Raw genomic sequence first — 17,208 nt, forward strand, 5'->3', positions numbered from 1 at the left:
TTGACTTAGAAAACCATGCATTAACATTATCTATGTTCTATTATATTTTTATTTATTTTGTAAAATATTTCCCAGGTCTATTTTCATCTGGTTTGGGAGTGTTGCTGCCTCACTGGGCCATATGTGGTTGACACCCCTGACTTAAGATATTTGAGTTTTGCCCTTAAATGGAGATAATAGACATTTTTTCCTATATGTGAGTTCAGTTTCACTCTAATGCTTAGAGCAAGTATGTCAGCCAAATGGGAGAAAGAATTTCCCCTCCAGAGAGGAAGCTCCAAATCCACCACTCCTGCCAGTGGGTCCATGCCATCTGTCCATGTGGAATCATTGTGAACCTCATCACTTCTGATTTCCTGCCTAGTGGTTGTGAACCTGGTTGAAAACATTCTCAATGGCCCCAAAGACCTGTTTCCCACAATACTGAGTCTGGAGGATTCCACACATATGAAAGTAATCCTAACCAGACTGGGCCATGTAGCAGCCCCCTCCATGTTTCCTCTATTTCTCCATCCCATGCCCCACTGCTCAAAGAGAAGCTGGAATCACAACATCTCTTTCTTGGAAGGGAAACTTCAATCTAACCTGTATCTGAACAAGGATCCCCCTATGTTATCCTCAACCAGTGGCCATCCAAGCTTTGTTGGAACACCTCCAGTGAGGGGAACTCACTACTTCATGAGGCAGAATCCATTTTTGGATAGCTCTCAATGTTTGGAAGTCTTTCCCTACAACCAGCCTAAACCTTCCGCTTTGAGTTACTGTGCTCTCTGGGGCTGAGCAAAACAAGGCAAATCCCTCTTCCCCCAGTCCCAGACACTTACTAGCCATGTGGCCCTGGGCAAGTCACTTAAACTCTCTGCCTCAGTTTCCTTATATCTAAAATGGGGATTATAATAGTACCTGTAACCCAGAGTTGTGAGGAAAAAAGGACATATGTTTGTAAAGTGCTTTTCAAATCTTAAAGCACTATATAAATGCCAGATGTCCTATGATTATATACACACACCCACATACTCTGAGCCTCAGTTTCCCCATTCATCAAATGAGGGGTTGGACTAGGTCGCTGCTGAGGTCTCTTCCATCCCTAAATCCAGGCCTATGATGAATTCAAACAATGCATAATGATGATGGTGGTGGTGGTAATGATGATGGTGATAGTAATGATTATGCAGTGATGATGATGATGGTGGTGGTGGTGGTGGTAACATTGATAATGGTGATGGTAGTAATGATAATGGTGATGAAGAAGAAGAAGATGATGATGGTGGTGGTGGTAATGATGATGGTGATAGTAATGATGATGCAATAATGATGATGGCGGTGATGAAGATGGTGATGATGATGGTAATGATGATAATGGTGGTGGTGGTGGTGGTAATGATAATGATGATAAAGTAGATGATGACGATGGTGGTGGTGATAATGATGATGGTGATGAAGATGATGATGATGACCACATAAGTGTCATATAAGTAGCACCTATTATCCCAGGACACATCATCCAGTTGTGGTAACTGCTGACATAGGCCTGGGGTAACAGCTTGTTGGATTTACACTGGACTTTTGGATCCTTTGGAGTCACAATTTGGAAATTTTGAATTCGAAGCATGTGCCACCCATTAGCCTGGGCAGAGAACAGAGGCTGGGGAGTGGGATATGGAGATTCTAAATACCAGTTACAAGGCTGCTGCCAAAGAGGTAAGCCACAGTAAGCCAGAAAGGAGAGAAGGACATGGAGACAGGGAGGGGCTCAAACCAGTCTAGCATTAGGTAGCTTCCAACTTTAACAGATTGCTACCAAAGTGCTGAGCTCTATGGTTTTTACACTACTGAAGGAGAGTTCAGGCACTGGCTGTATCCCATAATATTATACCCCCAGGCAAAGCCCTGGTTGTCTTATCCTAGTTACAATTGCATTGTGCTCAGTGTTCCACAGGACAGACTTTCCTTCCCCTCCAGTAACTTGGCTTGGATTTGTTGGCTTGCTGCAGCAGTATGCCTTGTTTTCTAATGCTGCAACCTTGACAGCTCATTATATGTGACTCTGGTCTTCAAGGTTCCCATCCCCATAACAGCAGGCCTGGACCTGATCACCATGTTGACTGATGATGCCACTGTGGCTGCTTGGAACAACGAGGGGCTGCCCAGTGATCGGATGTCCACTGAAAACGCCACCATCCTCACTCATGCCGAACGCTGGCCCCTAATGATCGATCCACAGCAACAGGGGATTAAATGGATCAAGAATAAATATGGTGCTGACCTTAGAATCCTCCGTCTGGGCCAGAAAGGGTATGTGAACTTGGAAACCCAAGCTGCCTGCATTTGTGCCTTTGAGAGGGGCTCATCATTGCTTCTAGAGATTTGCTTTGTTAGAACCAATGGCAACTTTGAAGGAGAGCAGCATCCCATGTATTAGTGAGGCTTCTTTTGGCAACGTGGACAAAGTAGTTCTTGGGGATGATCTGCTAAGATGGAGACGGGGTTTCCACCTGGGCAGTGGTGGGAGGGAGCCCTTTGACACACGGCAAGTGCTTGAAGCGCTGCAATAGGTCCCTATGACAGAAGTCACCACAGCCCTATCCCTATAACAAGCAACAATGGATTTCTGAAGACATTTTCAGCTCTAGTGACAGGTTCTGTGTACGTTAACCATTTATAAATGGAACCTGCCTTGAGTGTTTGCAATAATGTTTGCCTAAGTACCTAACTTGAAGAAGGAAACACACATTTGGCCATGGTCAATGTGAGGATCTGTTTTGCTTGAATATGAAAATTTGTTATGAGGATTTCCTTTGTTTCTTCCCTCCCTTTAGGTGGAGAGTGGAGGAAATACATGCTTGTTCATTGAAAAAATAAAATTTAACTTAAAATAATTATAAGACCAACATGGCACAACTTTGTATCCCCCACCAAAGTGTAATGCCACACTTGGTCTGCCAAGGCCATGCCAGTGGAGTTAAGCAAGTCTAAATGGCTTCAAAAGAGAGATTCAGCCCCAGCCTGACCACAGGAACATGACTTTGGGGATGGTAACCACTCTCAAAGACAGTCCACCAAATATTGGAACAATGGCAGTCTATCTGAGTAGAGGGCATACCCATACCCATAGCAAGGCCTCCTAAAATTAAAGTATAGCTTTTTCTCAGCTTGTTGTAGTGTTGCCCCATTATAAATGCCACTCATTTAATGCAGGATGGATTGTAGATCAAGTTTTTCATTTATTTTTAAGTGTGAGCCTTCCCAGTCCAAAGTTCAATTCTTGCTGACTCCTCAGGTTTTTGAATGCTATTGAAAACGCTTTGGCTTTTGGAGATGTCGCGCTCATTGAAAACCTGGATGAAACAATCGATCCGGTCCTCGATCCACTACTGGGGAGGAACACAATTAAACGAGGGAAGTGAGTATCCTTGTATTCCTCAAATATTCTAGATTTGAGTCAAGGTGTCTGGGTCTGGGTCTTACACGACCACTTGAGTTTTACACAGGATTTCAATTTCATGACACCAACAGTGCCCAAAGCCATGCCATAACTGGCCCAGAGACCAAGACAAGCTCTCCTCTGCATTTGAAATGCTGGAAGAGGCAAAAATGTAGGAATTATTTTTAAAGATATTTTATTTTTTCTATTTTTAAATTTATTTTTAGTTTTCAACATTCATTTCCATAAAATTTTGAGTTACAAATTTTCTCCGTATCTCTACCCTCCCACCCACCCCAAGAGGGCATGTATTCTGATTGCCCCTTTCCCTAGTCTGCCCTCCCTTCTATCACCCAAATCCCTCCCCCATCCACTTTCCCCAAGATAGATTTCTATACCCCATTGCCTATATATCTTATTTTCCAGTTGCACGTAAAAACAATTTTTAAAGATATTTTGAAAGATTCTGGGACACTCTACCAGAATTCTCACTGAGAAGTCAGATGCCTTGTCAGATGTCTAGATGGGCCCATTCATTGGTTTATGTAAGGAGTCAGAAGAATAGGAAATCTCTTAAGTGAGAGGGAGTGGTTTCCCAGAGGACCATTCTACTCTCATGCCCAGTGGCTCACGTGAGCACCAAGCATCCCCCAGAACATTCTCCCCAATGGACCAATGGGGATGGACATTCTAGGTCTCATATCAAGGAAAGCCTAAATGTGGAGCTGGAAGAGACTTCTAGGGCCAAGAGAGACCATAGGTTTAGAGGTGAAGGAGCCTTTGAGAGCATCTAGGCCAAATCCTCCATTTTTCAGAGGAGAGAATTAAGACTCAGACACGCAAAGTAATTGGCCCACAATCCCACAGATAATAGTAACTGGGAGGAGTTACTCAAGATTGCACAGTCAGCAACAACTGCAAGATTTGAACTCAGGTCCTTTGACTCCAACTACTATATTCACTTTCCCCCATTTGTCCCCCCCCCCCTCTCTCATCTTGCATATAGACAGAGAATCAACGTTACTTGAAACATGTAGGAAATGGGGCTCATTCTTATACTCCTTTCCCTTTTCCTCTTTGCTCTTGTTTTCCCCTCCCTCCTTTTCTCTCATTAAGGTGTATTTGGAAACACACATATATACCCCCCCCCTCACACACACACCCCTCTCAGGTATCTTATCTCCTTTGAGGTCTCTCTAATATCCAGTCAACATCAATGGAAGTAGACCAACTTAAACATGGGCCCCGTTAGTTGGTTTACACAAGAGTAACCACTTCTGTTTTAAGGAGCCTGTAACTGATTAGTAAATTATTTATTGTGAAAGGTACGATGCATAAAGTCAATCTGTTTGCAATGACTGACAAGCTAAAATTGTTTAATAAACCAGCATGCACTCAGACGTAAATTTAGACTAGCTTAATAAGCCATTTGACAAATCCTGCAACCCTTACCATAAAGTCAACATAATTGTGACCACTCCTGATGTACTAAGAATACGTTGTTGCAATATGTAGGACCCCAAGAAGGGGATGCTTATGAGGGGAAACTCTGATGGACCCTTCCAAAGATGTGGAGCAGTCGCATCCACTCACTCCTTAGCTCATGTTCTTTGAATCAGCCTCAATATCCCAATTGGAAAGGAGTGACCTCAGACTCTCTTCTTTTCTCTTATTTCTTTGGGCCAAATAGGGGCTCCCAGGGGCTGGGTAATTGGGACAGAAAAAATGAAAATTATTCGAAAATCTTTACAAAGATCAGCAGGGGGCAGCTGCATGAGGACACCATGAAAAGAGAAATGGGGTCTCACTGGTCCTGGAGAACTTAGTTACCTTGGTCACATGTGTTCTTCCTGTAAGAGCCTAAGTTTGTGCCAGTCTTCCCCCAGATTCTGTGTATGTTTGTAGGAGTGTGCCCCAGGGAATGTTTGATAGCTACAGTTCTAACTATGCTATCTTAGCAAATAGATACATAAAGAGAGATCAGGCATGTATCAAACACTAACTGTATGCCAGGCATTGTGCTAAGTGCTGGGAATACAAATACAAGCAAAAAGAAAGACAGTCTCTGCCTCAAGAAGCTTACATTCTAATTGAGAAAGGCAACAAATAATAGGGAACTGAAAATAGAGGCAGAGGAGGACTTTGCACAGGGGCAAAGTCAAGAAGTGTTCCAATGAGTCATGGGCTGGGCTAGGGTTGGAGTGAGAATAGCTGGTGTGGGTACTTTCTCAAATGGGAATTCTAGAAAAGAACTCACCAATCGGAAGAGGAGATCATGGGATGGAGGTAGTGTCAGCATGAGAAGTCTGCTGGGGCAGAAATCGAGAAGTACTCTGGGGAATCATGGTCTCATTTAGCATTAGGGTTGAGTCAGAAGCACAAATGCCTTTGTTTTGTACTGATTGTATCTACTGACTAACCATGAAAGATAAGCTCACTGATGGGGGCCCATGAGCAAGAGTTGTAGGCATATGGACTCATAGGTGTGTTGAAACTTGAGAGAAGTTCTACCCCTGGGGATCCAACGTGTAAACCTATGAGTATCAAGTTGGGAAAGTAGCCCAGATGGTGGAATATATAGTCCACTCTCCTCATTTTACAGATGAGAAAGCTAAGATTCAGAGAAGAGAAATTATTTGGCTCAAGGTCATATAGGTAGTAAATGAGATAGGTGAAATTTGAACTCGCAGTCTATGCCTTTGAATCCAGCACTCTAGGCACTGGAGGAAGCATGTGCAAAAACACAAAGGTAGGAGATCGGTGTATTTGATAACGAAAAGTTAAAGTTCATTTGGCAACCATGCAGGAGGAAAGCAAGCAGATGAACATTCTACCCTCTATGTGTTGATTCCCCCAATCAAGTGTAAATTCTTTGAGGGCAAAGATTAGTTCCTCTTCTATTATGGTATCAAGTGCCTAGCACACAGTAGGTATTTAATAAAGACTTGTTTGATTGCTTTCACATTCTGCTTCTTCTCTCAGACCTTTACTGAGTAGACAGTTGTTTGTGCACTTCTCTTGTGGGGTTGTAAATCTAATACACCCAACAAAAAATTGTCACTCTTGGTGTCTTCCACTTAGAGACTTGCCGCTGATGATGCTTTGCCCTCCTCCAAAGTCAGTGGAACCATGCCTTAGATGGAGCTTTGTTTTCCCGTTTTCCCTTGTTTTTTTTTTCCTTTTTAAGTTTCAGTTACTGGTGGTTGTTTTTTCTATAGCTGACATTTGTTTTCTCTTCCTAATAACACAAGTCGGGAAAGATAGATACAGGCATAGTCCAAAAGTTAAAGTTCATGAATAATTGGAATGTTGTGGAGTATGGAGTAATGAATACTAATTACTCCTTTCATGTCTGACAGCTCCCCGAGGACCAATCCATCAGGCCAGACTTTCATTTGGTTCTGGTAATGGTTTCATCAATAGTACATTAATTCTGTATTTGAAAAGATATACAGTGGGACCTGACCCACACAGTAGATACCACTGTCATAAAGCAGCTACAGTCCACCAACAACAGGGTAATTACAAATAATTAAATCCACTGAGCTTCAGACAATCCTAATTCTAGGTAAAATATATTTTATGATGTCAATCGACAGAAAACATGGCGGGGAAGATTTATCAACATGTCCTCTTTCCAAAGCAAATTTGCTGGCTTTCACATGTGAGGACTCAAAGAAGTTATTTCACAGAACAAAAAGTTCTGTTTCTTCGCCCAGTCCAAGAGTCCCATTCCATAAGACAAGACCATGTGAGGCGCTTTCTTCATGGAAGGCGCTGGGGGTTCAAAGATAAATCAGCCCTTCCCTTGAGGATCTTAAATTCTCCTGGAGAATGGGAAGGGGTGAGAGATGTGCCATGTATTATTAAGTAGGTATAGAAGAATTTAATGAGGCAGAGGTCACTAAGAAAATTTGGAAAATAAGGCTTCCAGGAGGAGGTGGCTTAGCGGTTGAGCTGTGAATGAAGTCAGGGATCCAGAGACTCTGAGGTGAAAAGAAAGAGTGTTCTAGGTATGGCTGTTCTAGACATGCCTATGCAAAGGCTGAGAAGGAGATTGAATTCAGAGAAAAGCAAGTGTGAAGGGGAATGAGGTAAAATCATTCTAGAATAGTAGGCTAGAGCCAAAGACCAGGCTGAGAGTTAGAGGGGGAAGGGAACACACATACAAGTAGCACCTACTATGTGCTCAACATCATCTTAAGCTCTGGACCTGTATATCTCATTGGATTCTTTTCGCTTGTCTAATTCTTTCTATGATCACCATCCCTTAACCTCCTAACACTTTAATCAGGCCATTCTGATGTTTCAATCCAACCAGTTGTGTCTTATTCCAGAATCCCTGGAAAACCAGTTTGAACTTGAATTTGGGCAGTGAATATTTGGAATTTCTTAGATTTTAAAAGTTAAGTTTTCCTTTTTCTTTAATGTACCTTTTAATGAGCTCAGTAAAATAGCATGTCCTTAAAATGAATCACTAACCTCACTAATGGAAACAGTCATTTCTGACCATGAGGATCTTTTCCTTTTTCCTCGCCTTCAGTGGACAGCTTTCACAGAAGGTCATTTCAATACAACAAGCAGTTATTAAGCACCTGCTGGGATCAGACATTGTTCTGGCCTCTGACGATGCAAAGACAAAAGTCAAACAGTCCCTGACTTGAAGAGCCTGTATCTATTGAGAGGAAACAACAAATACATAACTAATTAAATTTAGAATGCATGCAAAGTAACTTCTTGGGACTGGTTAACAAAAGCTGTTGTAAGTTATACTATTTAAGGATAATATCTAATATCTAACATGATCCTCACAGCAGTCCTGGGGGGTAGGTCTCCATTTTACACATGAGGAGACTGAGGCAGAGAGCAGTGAACTGACTTACCCAGGGTCAAACCGTGAGGTCAAGCAAAGATGGCGGTCTTCTCATAGACACATTCAGTTTCTGTGAATCTCTCTCAGAATAAACGCAGAAGGTCTCTCAAGTGAAACTGGAAGAGGTCATTTGAAGCTCATCATAGAACAAGGAAGGATACTCACATATAAACCTTGCATTATTAAGTTTCAATGTTTTCACTATGGAGCTTCAATCTTTTTTCTACTGGAGAACCATTTATTCTTAAATAGATGAATTTCAAGGTATAAAATGGCCTGCCTTTTCATTCCCTCCCTCTGAGTTGTCATCAGGAGACTTCATCCCTTCCCATTCACGATTCCTCTTATAACAACAACCACCACAACAATCAGCCCAACAACAACCACAACCGCTACCAACATAACTACCACCACCACTACAACCAACTCAACAGCTACCACCCCACTACCACCACCACCACCACAGCCATTATATAGCACTTACTGTGTGCCAGGCTCTTAGATGGTCACAGTCTATACTCTTCAGATTCTGTATTTTTTGTTGTGTGTTAGTTCCTAAAAGTCTTTCCGTTTTTCTTTATATTCAACCTACTTATTAACTTTTCTAGTATCCCATTCCATTGTCATTCTCTCTCTACCTCACTTCCAAGGGCCCCCTTTTCTCCACTCAAACAATTACAACCCTGGGGCCTCATGGCATCTTGCTGTTGCCACAGCCTCCTAGTTGGTCTCTGCCTCCATTCCTTTCTCCTCACAGTCACCAGGGTGATTTTCCTAAAGCACAGGTGTGACCATGCCATGCCTTCTATTCAATACACTCCAAATATAAACTCCTTGGTCTGACATCTAAAGTTCTTCGTAGCTTGACCCAACATACCTTTCTAGCCTTATTGATCCTTGTTCTCCTTCCAGCCATTCCAACCTTCTTACTATTCCTCACACATGACACACCATCTCCCTTTGCCTCACAACAACCTGGGACGTAGGTCCTATTATCGTCCCCGTTTTAAAGATGAAAGGACTAAAGCAAAAAGAGGTTAAGCGAGTTGCCCACACAGCTAGTGAGTATGTGAGGGTGGATTTAAACAGGTCTTTTTGACTCCAGGGCCAATGCTTCAGCCATCGCTCCATTACTTGTTTCCACAGGTCTGACAGCATTGAATTCCATTGTTTTTAGTTATCTTGTAGGGAGTTATCTTTTGATAGATTTTTTAAAAGCCCATGACAAAGTAAAACACCCACACCCACATGTGCAGTAAAAATGACGTGAGCCAAGAATCCTATGAATCTCTAACCCAAGAGCACTGACCTGAGAGTCGGAAGACTTGAGTTCAAATCCCAGTTCCAAAGCTTACTGGGCAAGTTGTTTCCTCATCTGTTAAAAGGGAATTGTAGTTGGACTCTCACAAGGCTGTTTGGAGGGAAGGGTGGATCCATAAGGCACAAAATGGCAGAATCAGCGGTTTTTATAATTATTTTGTTGCTGAATATCTCTAACCTGAAAGGAAAATGATCAGCTGAGATGTTCATTTGGTTTTTTAAGCTTTGACTTTGTTTTCTATACAAAAGCACCTGAGAACACGTGTGTGCGTGCGTGTGTGTGTGTGTGTGTGTGTGTGTGTGTGTGTGTGTTTCTCTTCTATTGGAAGGTCCTTTCCACCATGAGGAGGAACACGTTGGTTCTTACCTGATTGGAACAGCAAGACAGTGGGCTCCTTTCTATTCAGGACTTTGCTCCCTGCCCCTGAGTCCCCTGCCAGCTGGGTAGTTTTCTGCCAAAACCTTTCTTCCCGAGTCGGGCTTGACCAAGGCCCCTCCTGCTGAGGTTGCTAAGTAACGGCTCCTCACCTCTGTTTCCCTTGTCCACATCCATTCTGTTGCCCTCCCTCCCTAGCGGCTGGAGGTCACTAGTCCAATTGAGACCCCTTTAATTTGGAACAGCAGGGTTGGCCGTGAGGCTTTTAGAGGTCCATTGAAAAGTTTCTTGTGTGAGTTTTGTGTGTGAGAGCATGTGTGTTTGGGAGGAGGGGCAGCTCTCCCCACCCCTAGTGGGTGAGTTTTATTGAATTTTCTAGGAAGCCCCCTCCTGCCTTTTTACCTGTATAGAAATACACTGAAAAGCACTGGCAGGCTATATGCACCATGTTTTCCATCAGGAAATTGTATAAAGGTCATCTAGTATTCTTTTTAGAGGCATGGAAACTGGGGCCCAGGGACTGTGGCTTGCCCAGGGTTAAACAGGAAGTTTCCAAGGCAGGATTCAAACCCAGGTCTTTTGGACTCCAAGTCCAAAGCTGTATCCACTGTACCACACTGCCCTTCTCCGTTGAGTTGCATTGTCATTTTACTGATGAAGAAACTTAGTCTCCAAAAGCCAAGCGGCTTGCCTAGGGCCGCACAGCTAGTTAGTGTCTGTGATGGGACTCTAACCCATGCCTTCCTGTCTCAAAGTCCAGTGCCTTCTCTGCTACAGTCATTGAATCCCAAACTCTCTAGCTCCAGGGAGGCTGTCAACTCTCCTCTGGTTATTGGAGAGATGCACAAGGGCTGTTTTCTACAGATGGGGAAGCTAAGGCCCAGAGAGTAGAAGGGTGAGTCACTTTAACCTTCTGGGCCTCATTTGGGGAGGTTGGAAAGATGTCCTCCTCTAGCCTCTTCATGAAGACCTCCAACATGCACAGACAGCTACCTCTCTGAGACAAGCCCTTCCCTCCTAGGATCGTTTTCATGGAAGGGAAGTTTCTTTTATAATAAGCCTACAGCATGATGTGGCTGCCAAGAAACTTATGGAATCCTGGGCTTTGCTAAGAGAATCCTGGTGTCCAAAACCAGGGAGGTAACAGTCATGGTGTTCTTGGCCCTGCTCCAACCCCAGCTGGAGTCTAGTGTTCCGTTCTGGGGCCACATTTTAGGATGGACAAGAAAAACTGAGGGCAGCCAGGATAGGGAAGGGCCCTAGCTTACTGCCTGTAATATCAATTAAGTTGGACGTCTTTGATTGAGTCTTACTAGGTGCTAAGCCTATGTGGGCATAAAGACCTCAGGGTCCTAAGGGGAGTTGCTAAGACCAGAGCCAATAGTAGGAGCCTGAGTTCTGGTCACTCAGATGATAGCTAAAGAGTGTATAAAAAGAGAGAACAGAGCTATTTGCTTGGGACTCTCACTCTTGGTGGAGTGCTGTTGTGGAGAATCTGGACAGCTGTAGTGAAGATCCCTCCAACTTGTAAACCCAGATGTTTAGACTTTGTTAAACTCTGGTAACTGTGCATTGAGATTTGAATCAGACAAGGTCTGTTGATATTTGTAATTTGTTTGCATTTGCTCTGAAGCTCAGGGTGCTGGCTTTTCCCCCTGAGCTAAGTGAATGATATTTGTATGTTGGATTAAAGTAAGATTGTTAACCCCTTAACATTGCTTAGTAAAGCAGATCAAAAGAACCTGTGTTGGCAGCTTTCTGTGTGCTGGTTGTTGGTGAGTCTTACACCCCTTCAGCAGCTGCTAGCAGATTGTTGAAACACTACCACATTAGACTTAGCCAAAAGAGTCAGAGAGACTGACAAGGGGCCCAAGAGCCATCCTCAATTGTCTGAAGGGCTCCTGCAGGCACAGGAGGGCAGGTCTAGAAGAAGTCACTGGAGTGACAAAAAGAGAAAATGAGGCAGGATGTCAGGACAAACTTCCCAACAGTGAGAGAGGCATTTGTGTGGGGTGGTGAAACCACCCAAGTACCCCAATGATTCACAGAGGTTTCTTAGGTAGGGATAGAAAAGGAATTAGTCTTTATTTGACAAACCTTGCGAGATTTGGGCATCACCTCCACTAGGACAGACTAGTGGAAGGAGGTGAATTAGAAAGGCAAGAGACCCATTTATATCCTAACACAAAAAGATTCCTGCCCACCACTATCCCTCCTCTCCATTGGCTGAGGGGCAGGCTTACAATCTAGGCACGAAAAGCTAGACAAAGAACCAGGAAATCAAGCACAGCCAATCTAAGGTAAAGAGGAGGAATGAGGGAGGGGAGAGGGAGTCTTCCTGGATTTGGTAACAACTCTGTGCTAGCATGGAGAGAGAGGGAGAGGGATAGGGAGAAGGAGAAGGAGAAGGAGGGAGGGAGAGGGAGGGAGACAGAGAGACACTGACTTATTGCCCCAGGCCCCGAATTCCTGAGAGGTAGGTAATCACATTCCTACAAGGTTAAATCCCAAGGTCTATTCCATCCACTCACTGCCCCTGCTTATTCCAGAAATAATTCTTATATTTTCTCTCTCTGTGAAGTTTTCACAAGAAGTATCTCCCACTCACATCACATCCTAGAGGAATGAGCACCCTCCGGGAGTGGAGGATCCATCCTCACTGAAGGTCTTTACTTGACCATTGAGTAGGTTGTGGGGAGGACTTTTGTCCAGAGTCTGGTGAGCACAGTGTAGATGCTTTGAGATCCCTGGGAGCTCTGAGATTCTGCTATTGTCTACATCTGCCTTTACACCTCCCATCCATGGCTTCTCCTTCTGCCCCCTGGGGCCAAGCAGGACTCCCTTCACATGTGCTAATACATAAGTAATAATAGTCTTCTCTTCTCCTGGCTAAACAAGTCTCAGTTGCTCACCTGATCTTCCTGGATTTGATCTCCCTCTGGCCATTGTCATGCCAACACATGCGCCTCTGAGAGCCCACCTCCCAGGGTTTTTAGGAGGATCAAAGGAGGTAGTAATTGGAAAGAGCTTGGTACAGAGCTTGGCACACAGTAGGTGCTTAATATATGCTTGTTCCCTTTCCTTCCCCTTTGCTCACCATATACAAAGCACTAGATAATTTTATATATATATATATACACACACGTATACATATATATACACATACATATATATATATACACACATACATACATAAATATATATATTTACATTAAGGACTGTTAGCTATTCAGCTATATATATTATATGTATATCATATATAATATATTCTACATTAAGCACTATTAGCACTATCAGCTATTAATGTTAGCTCTGTTCTACTGACGGATAACATCACAATGCAAAGACCTTTGGGCGGGGGTCAGAAAAGGCCTCATGGAAAGGGTTTGGTAGTGAGTTGGGCAGAGTGCCCCATCCCCCACCATGCAACCAGTGGCCTACCTGGGGAGGTGCGCCTTTGTTCTGGCAGCCTTTCTAGGAAGATTTGGATGCACACAATAATAGGTGGGGAAGGAGGGAAGGATTCCTCATTGAATGAACATCCCCATAAGAACAGATCTGATTGGAGATGTAAGAGTTTCATTATAGAAGAACTCAATTTAACGAGCATTTATCAAGCACCTTCTCCATCCGAGGCATGGGCTGGGTCCTGGATATACAAAGCAAACTATCCCACCCTTAGAGGCTCAGGTTCTGGGGGTCGGGAAAGGCTTCCTGGAGGAGGCAGCCCCTTAGTAGAGTGGCAGGAGAGGGAGGATGAATTCCAGGCCTGAGAAACTGCTTCTACAAAGATACAGGAGATAGAATGGCAGGGAAGTTCCTTGGACTGGAACGTAAGGAAAGACAGGCTGGGGCCACGTATGCATTTGGCTTTAAATGCCAAACGCTGGCATATGAACTCTGTCCTGGGGCACTCTGGAGCCAGTAGACCTGATAGGCAGACCTGTGCTTTAAACACTCCGTTTACCTCCGTGTTGGCAGGATCACACTCTGAGAGGAGTTGATGGCTTCAAGGTATTGTCTTCCCTCCTGGGTGTCATGTTTTAGGAAGGGCTGAGACAAGCTGGCTCAGCCACGATGCTGAAGAGCCTCCACTTCCATTCTTGGGAGGCTGATGGAAGAAACTAAAGGGGATGTCACCTGGAAAAGAGAAGACCCAAGAGAGTAGTGCTAGACATGGGCAGGTGCGTGAGGTGGGATTAGCTTCATTTTGCTGGGCCACAGAAGGCAGAGCCAGGAGCCTTGGGTCTTGGGGGTGGGATGTTGCCATGCGTAGATTTTGGCTTCATGGAAAGACCAGGCAGGTGAAGATGTGAGTCATCCCCAAATGAGTGAGGCTGAAGGCTCCTCTGCACTGTCTGCAGGCAGAGGCCAGATGTCCTTGGGGCAAGTTTGGTGCACACGTATGTGCTTAGTCAGTGCTATTGACTTGATCTTGCAGGTACCAATTAGACTAGATCTGAGGCCTCTTCCCCCTCCTCTGATTCTATGATTCTGCGTAAAGGTCAGTGTTGTGCACGATCCTCCTAAAGAAGGTTGGCACTAGTTCAGTGCATCAATAAACACTTGGCTCCTACCATGTGCAAGGCATTATGTCCACGAGGTATATGCACCACCCTAATGGCCCTGCCCTCAATAGAGTGTGTACTCAGTCATTTTTCCAGAAGTGGAGAAAGCTTAGAGCTAATTCATCCAGGCTATCTTGTGTGGTCCCCCTTAAAACCAACTTTAAGACTGATAAACAAAAGTCAGAGGCACTGGACTCATGGTCAGGAAACAGCCCCCAAGGTCACAGGTAGCCGGGGATTGTGGAAAGACAATGGGACCAGGAGTCGGGAGCCTTTGGCACTAGTCCAAGCTCAACCACCTACAACTAGAGGTATGACCTTAGACAGATCACTACCTTCTAGGGCCCATGCTTCCTGATCAATCAAATGGCTAGATCAGGGTCATGGACTGAGAGCTAGAAAGGGTCTTCAGATCATTGGGCCTCTCATCCTGGCCCTTCTTTTTGCAGAACAGGAAACATAAGAGAAGTGAAGTAATTGACCCAAGGTCATGCTTACAGTAAATGGTAGAGCTGGGCTTTGAGCCCAGGTCTCCAACTCCAGATGAAAGCACTTTCCCCAGAGGAATTTCTCTACATTCTCTTCAGATCTCAAGTCTGAGCGGAGAATGTGTGACTTTGATCTCATTAACAACACGACCTAACAAAATAACCCACCATGGTATTTGTCCTAGGGATGATAAAAATAATTTACTCTCCGTTCCTATACAACCCAAGAGGCATCTCTCCTCCTCAAGAATGTGCCTGACCAATCCCCCATGTTCCTACTTTCTTTTTCTTACCCGTCTCTCCCGTGACTTTGTTCAACCTCGGAACCCCTTGGCTGCTCCCTCCGTCCTCGACGTCATAACCTTTGGATGGATGTCTTTCACAGAAGCAGCATGGTGATTCTGTTCTCCCTTTCCCACCCCTCTGATTAACACAGTCGTTGCTTAGATCCTTTGAATCACAAGAGAGTGTTCTTGGTACATTTAATTTTCCCGGCTTGGCAATTAACAAAAAATTAACCTAGCAGCAATGATAAAACTCACTGAGTCATTATGCATTTTTTGTCTTTCATAGACCATAAACATACCAGTAGAGGATAATTGATGATCCCCAGGAAATTTTTTAAAACATCACAAAGCTATGAAATAGTGTTTCAGAGCAAGACTTAAAATGGCGATTTATAGCCAGATCTCCCCCTTCTTCCATTTGTGTAGCATTGGGCCCTTGGTAGTTTCTGACCCCTCACAGGACACACTGCCCTCTCTGCCTCCTCTAGCACAGACTGGATTTCAGGAGGGAGGCTGCCATTTCTGTCTGAAGGTGAAGGAGAGAACATCCTCTCCCTGGCTGGCTCCTCTGTCTTTGCATTTCACTCCCTGGAGATTGAGGACTCATTCAGGGAATCAGAGAATCTTAGAGTTGAAAGGGGCCTCAGTGACCTAGGTCTAGCTCAACCCACACCAGAAAAAGGGGCTCTCTGCAACCTACCCAATAGTTGGTCATTCAGCTTTGACTTGAATATCTCCAGTGATGGGGAGCTCCCTACTTCCTCATAAGGAAGCCCATTCTATTTTGAGATGGTCTCATGGTTGGTAGGTTTGTTCTGACATTCATCTTAACCTCTTTGCCTGTTCTACCCATTGCTCCTGGTACCTCCCTTTGGGGAAGGGTGAATCTGTGTCTCTCTTTGACCCGATTCCCTTACAGATAATTGAAGATAACTATCATGTGCCCTATGAGTCTTCAGTTCTTTAGGATAAACTTCCCCAGTTCCTTCAGGCAATCCTCACAGAGCTGGGAGTCATGGCCCTTCACTGGCCTAACTGCCCTCCGCTGGAACTTCCTCAAATACGGTGCACAAACTCACCCCTCCTTGCTAGGTGAAGCATGGATCTTTTGCCAAGCTACCCCAAAAATGGGAGCTGGAGAGAATTTTGAGAGTGTAGGTCTCGATTGAAAAGACAAAAAGTTTGCTGTACTCGTGAAGTCAATCAAGAAACATTTCTTAAACATTTCCCATGTGCTGGGCCCTGGGGACACATAGACAAGTATGAAACAACATGTCTTGAAGGAGCTGACATTGAATGGACCTTAGGGGCCAAATCCACAACACTCCCATTATACGGAGGAGGAAACTGAGTCAATGGAGGTTAAGTGACTCATCCAGGGTCACCCAGATAGTAAGTATATGAGTCAGGATTTGAACTCTGGGCTTCCTGTCTCCAGGCCAGTGCTATTTCTACTGTGGCACCACATTGGGGACTCACGCACTTGGCGCTTAGGGGTAAGGCGGGAGACAATTCGGTCCTATGGGGACTCTAAGCCTTCTTGGGTTGCAAGCCACAGGCAGGGCCGAGGGTCAAGGCTGATGACCAGGTGTGCACTTCCTCTGAGTCCCTGTGTCCATGCCCACCCACCCCCTCAGGTTCATCAGGATCGGGGACAGAGAATGTGAGTTCCACCCAAGCTTCCGGCTCCTCTTGCACACCAAGCTGGCCAATCCTCATTACAAACCCGAACTCCAGGCTCAGACCACCCTGCTCAACTTCACGGTCACTGAAGATGGGCTGGAAGCCCAGCTGCTGGCAGACGTGGTCAGCATGGAAAGGCCTGATCTGGAAAAACTCAAGGTAAGAAGGGAAAACACAAAAGGCATCCAC

At 44.6% G+C, this 17,208-nt stretch overlaps 1 protein-coding gene across 1 annotated transcript in view; it reads left to right on the forward strand.

Moving 5' to 3' along the window:
- Positions 1-17,208, forward strand: part of DNAH11 (dynein axonemal heavy chain 11) — a 311,018-nt gene that overhangs the window by 256,875 nt on the left and 36,935 nt on the right. Inside the window, exons 64-66 of the mRNA XM_036759767.1 lie at positions 2,060-2,295; positions 3,281-3,403; positions 16,974-17,178. Of these exons, the coding sequence (XP_036615662.1) occupies positions 2,060-2,295; positions 3,281-3,403; positions 16,974-17,178 (564 nt within the window). The remainder of the gene's footprint in view (positions 1-2,059; positions 2,296-3,280; positions 3,404-16,973; positions 17,179-17,208) is intronic.

The sequence above is a fragment of the Trichosurus vulpecula genome, chromosome 5 (assembly GCF_011100635.1).
Source record: "Trichosurus vulpecula isolate mTriVul1 chromosome 5, mTriVul1.pri, whole genome shotgun sequence".
Lineage (NCBI taxonomy): Eukaryota > Metazoa > Chordata > Mammalia > Diprotodontia > Phalangeridae > Trichosurus > Trichosurus vulpecula.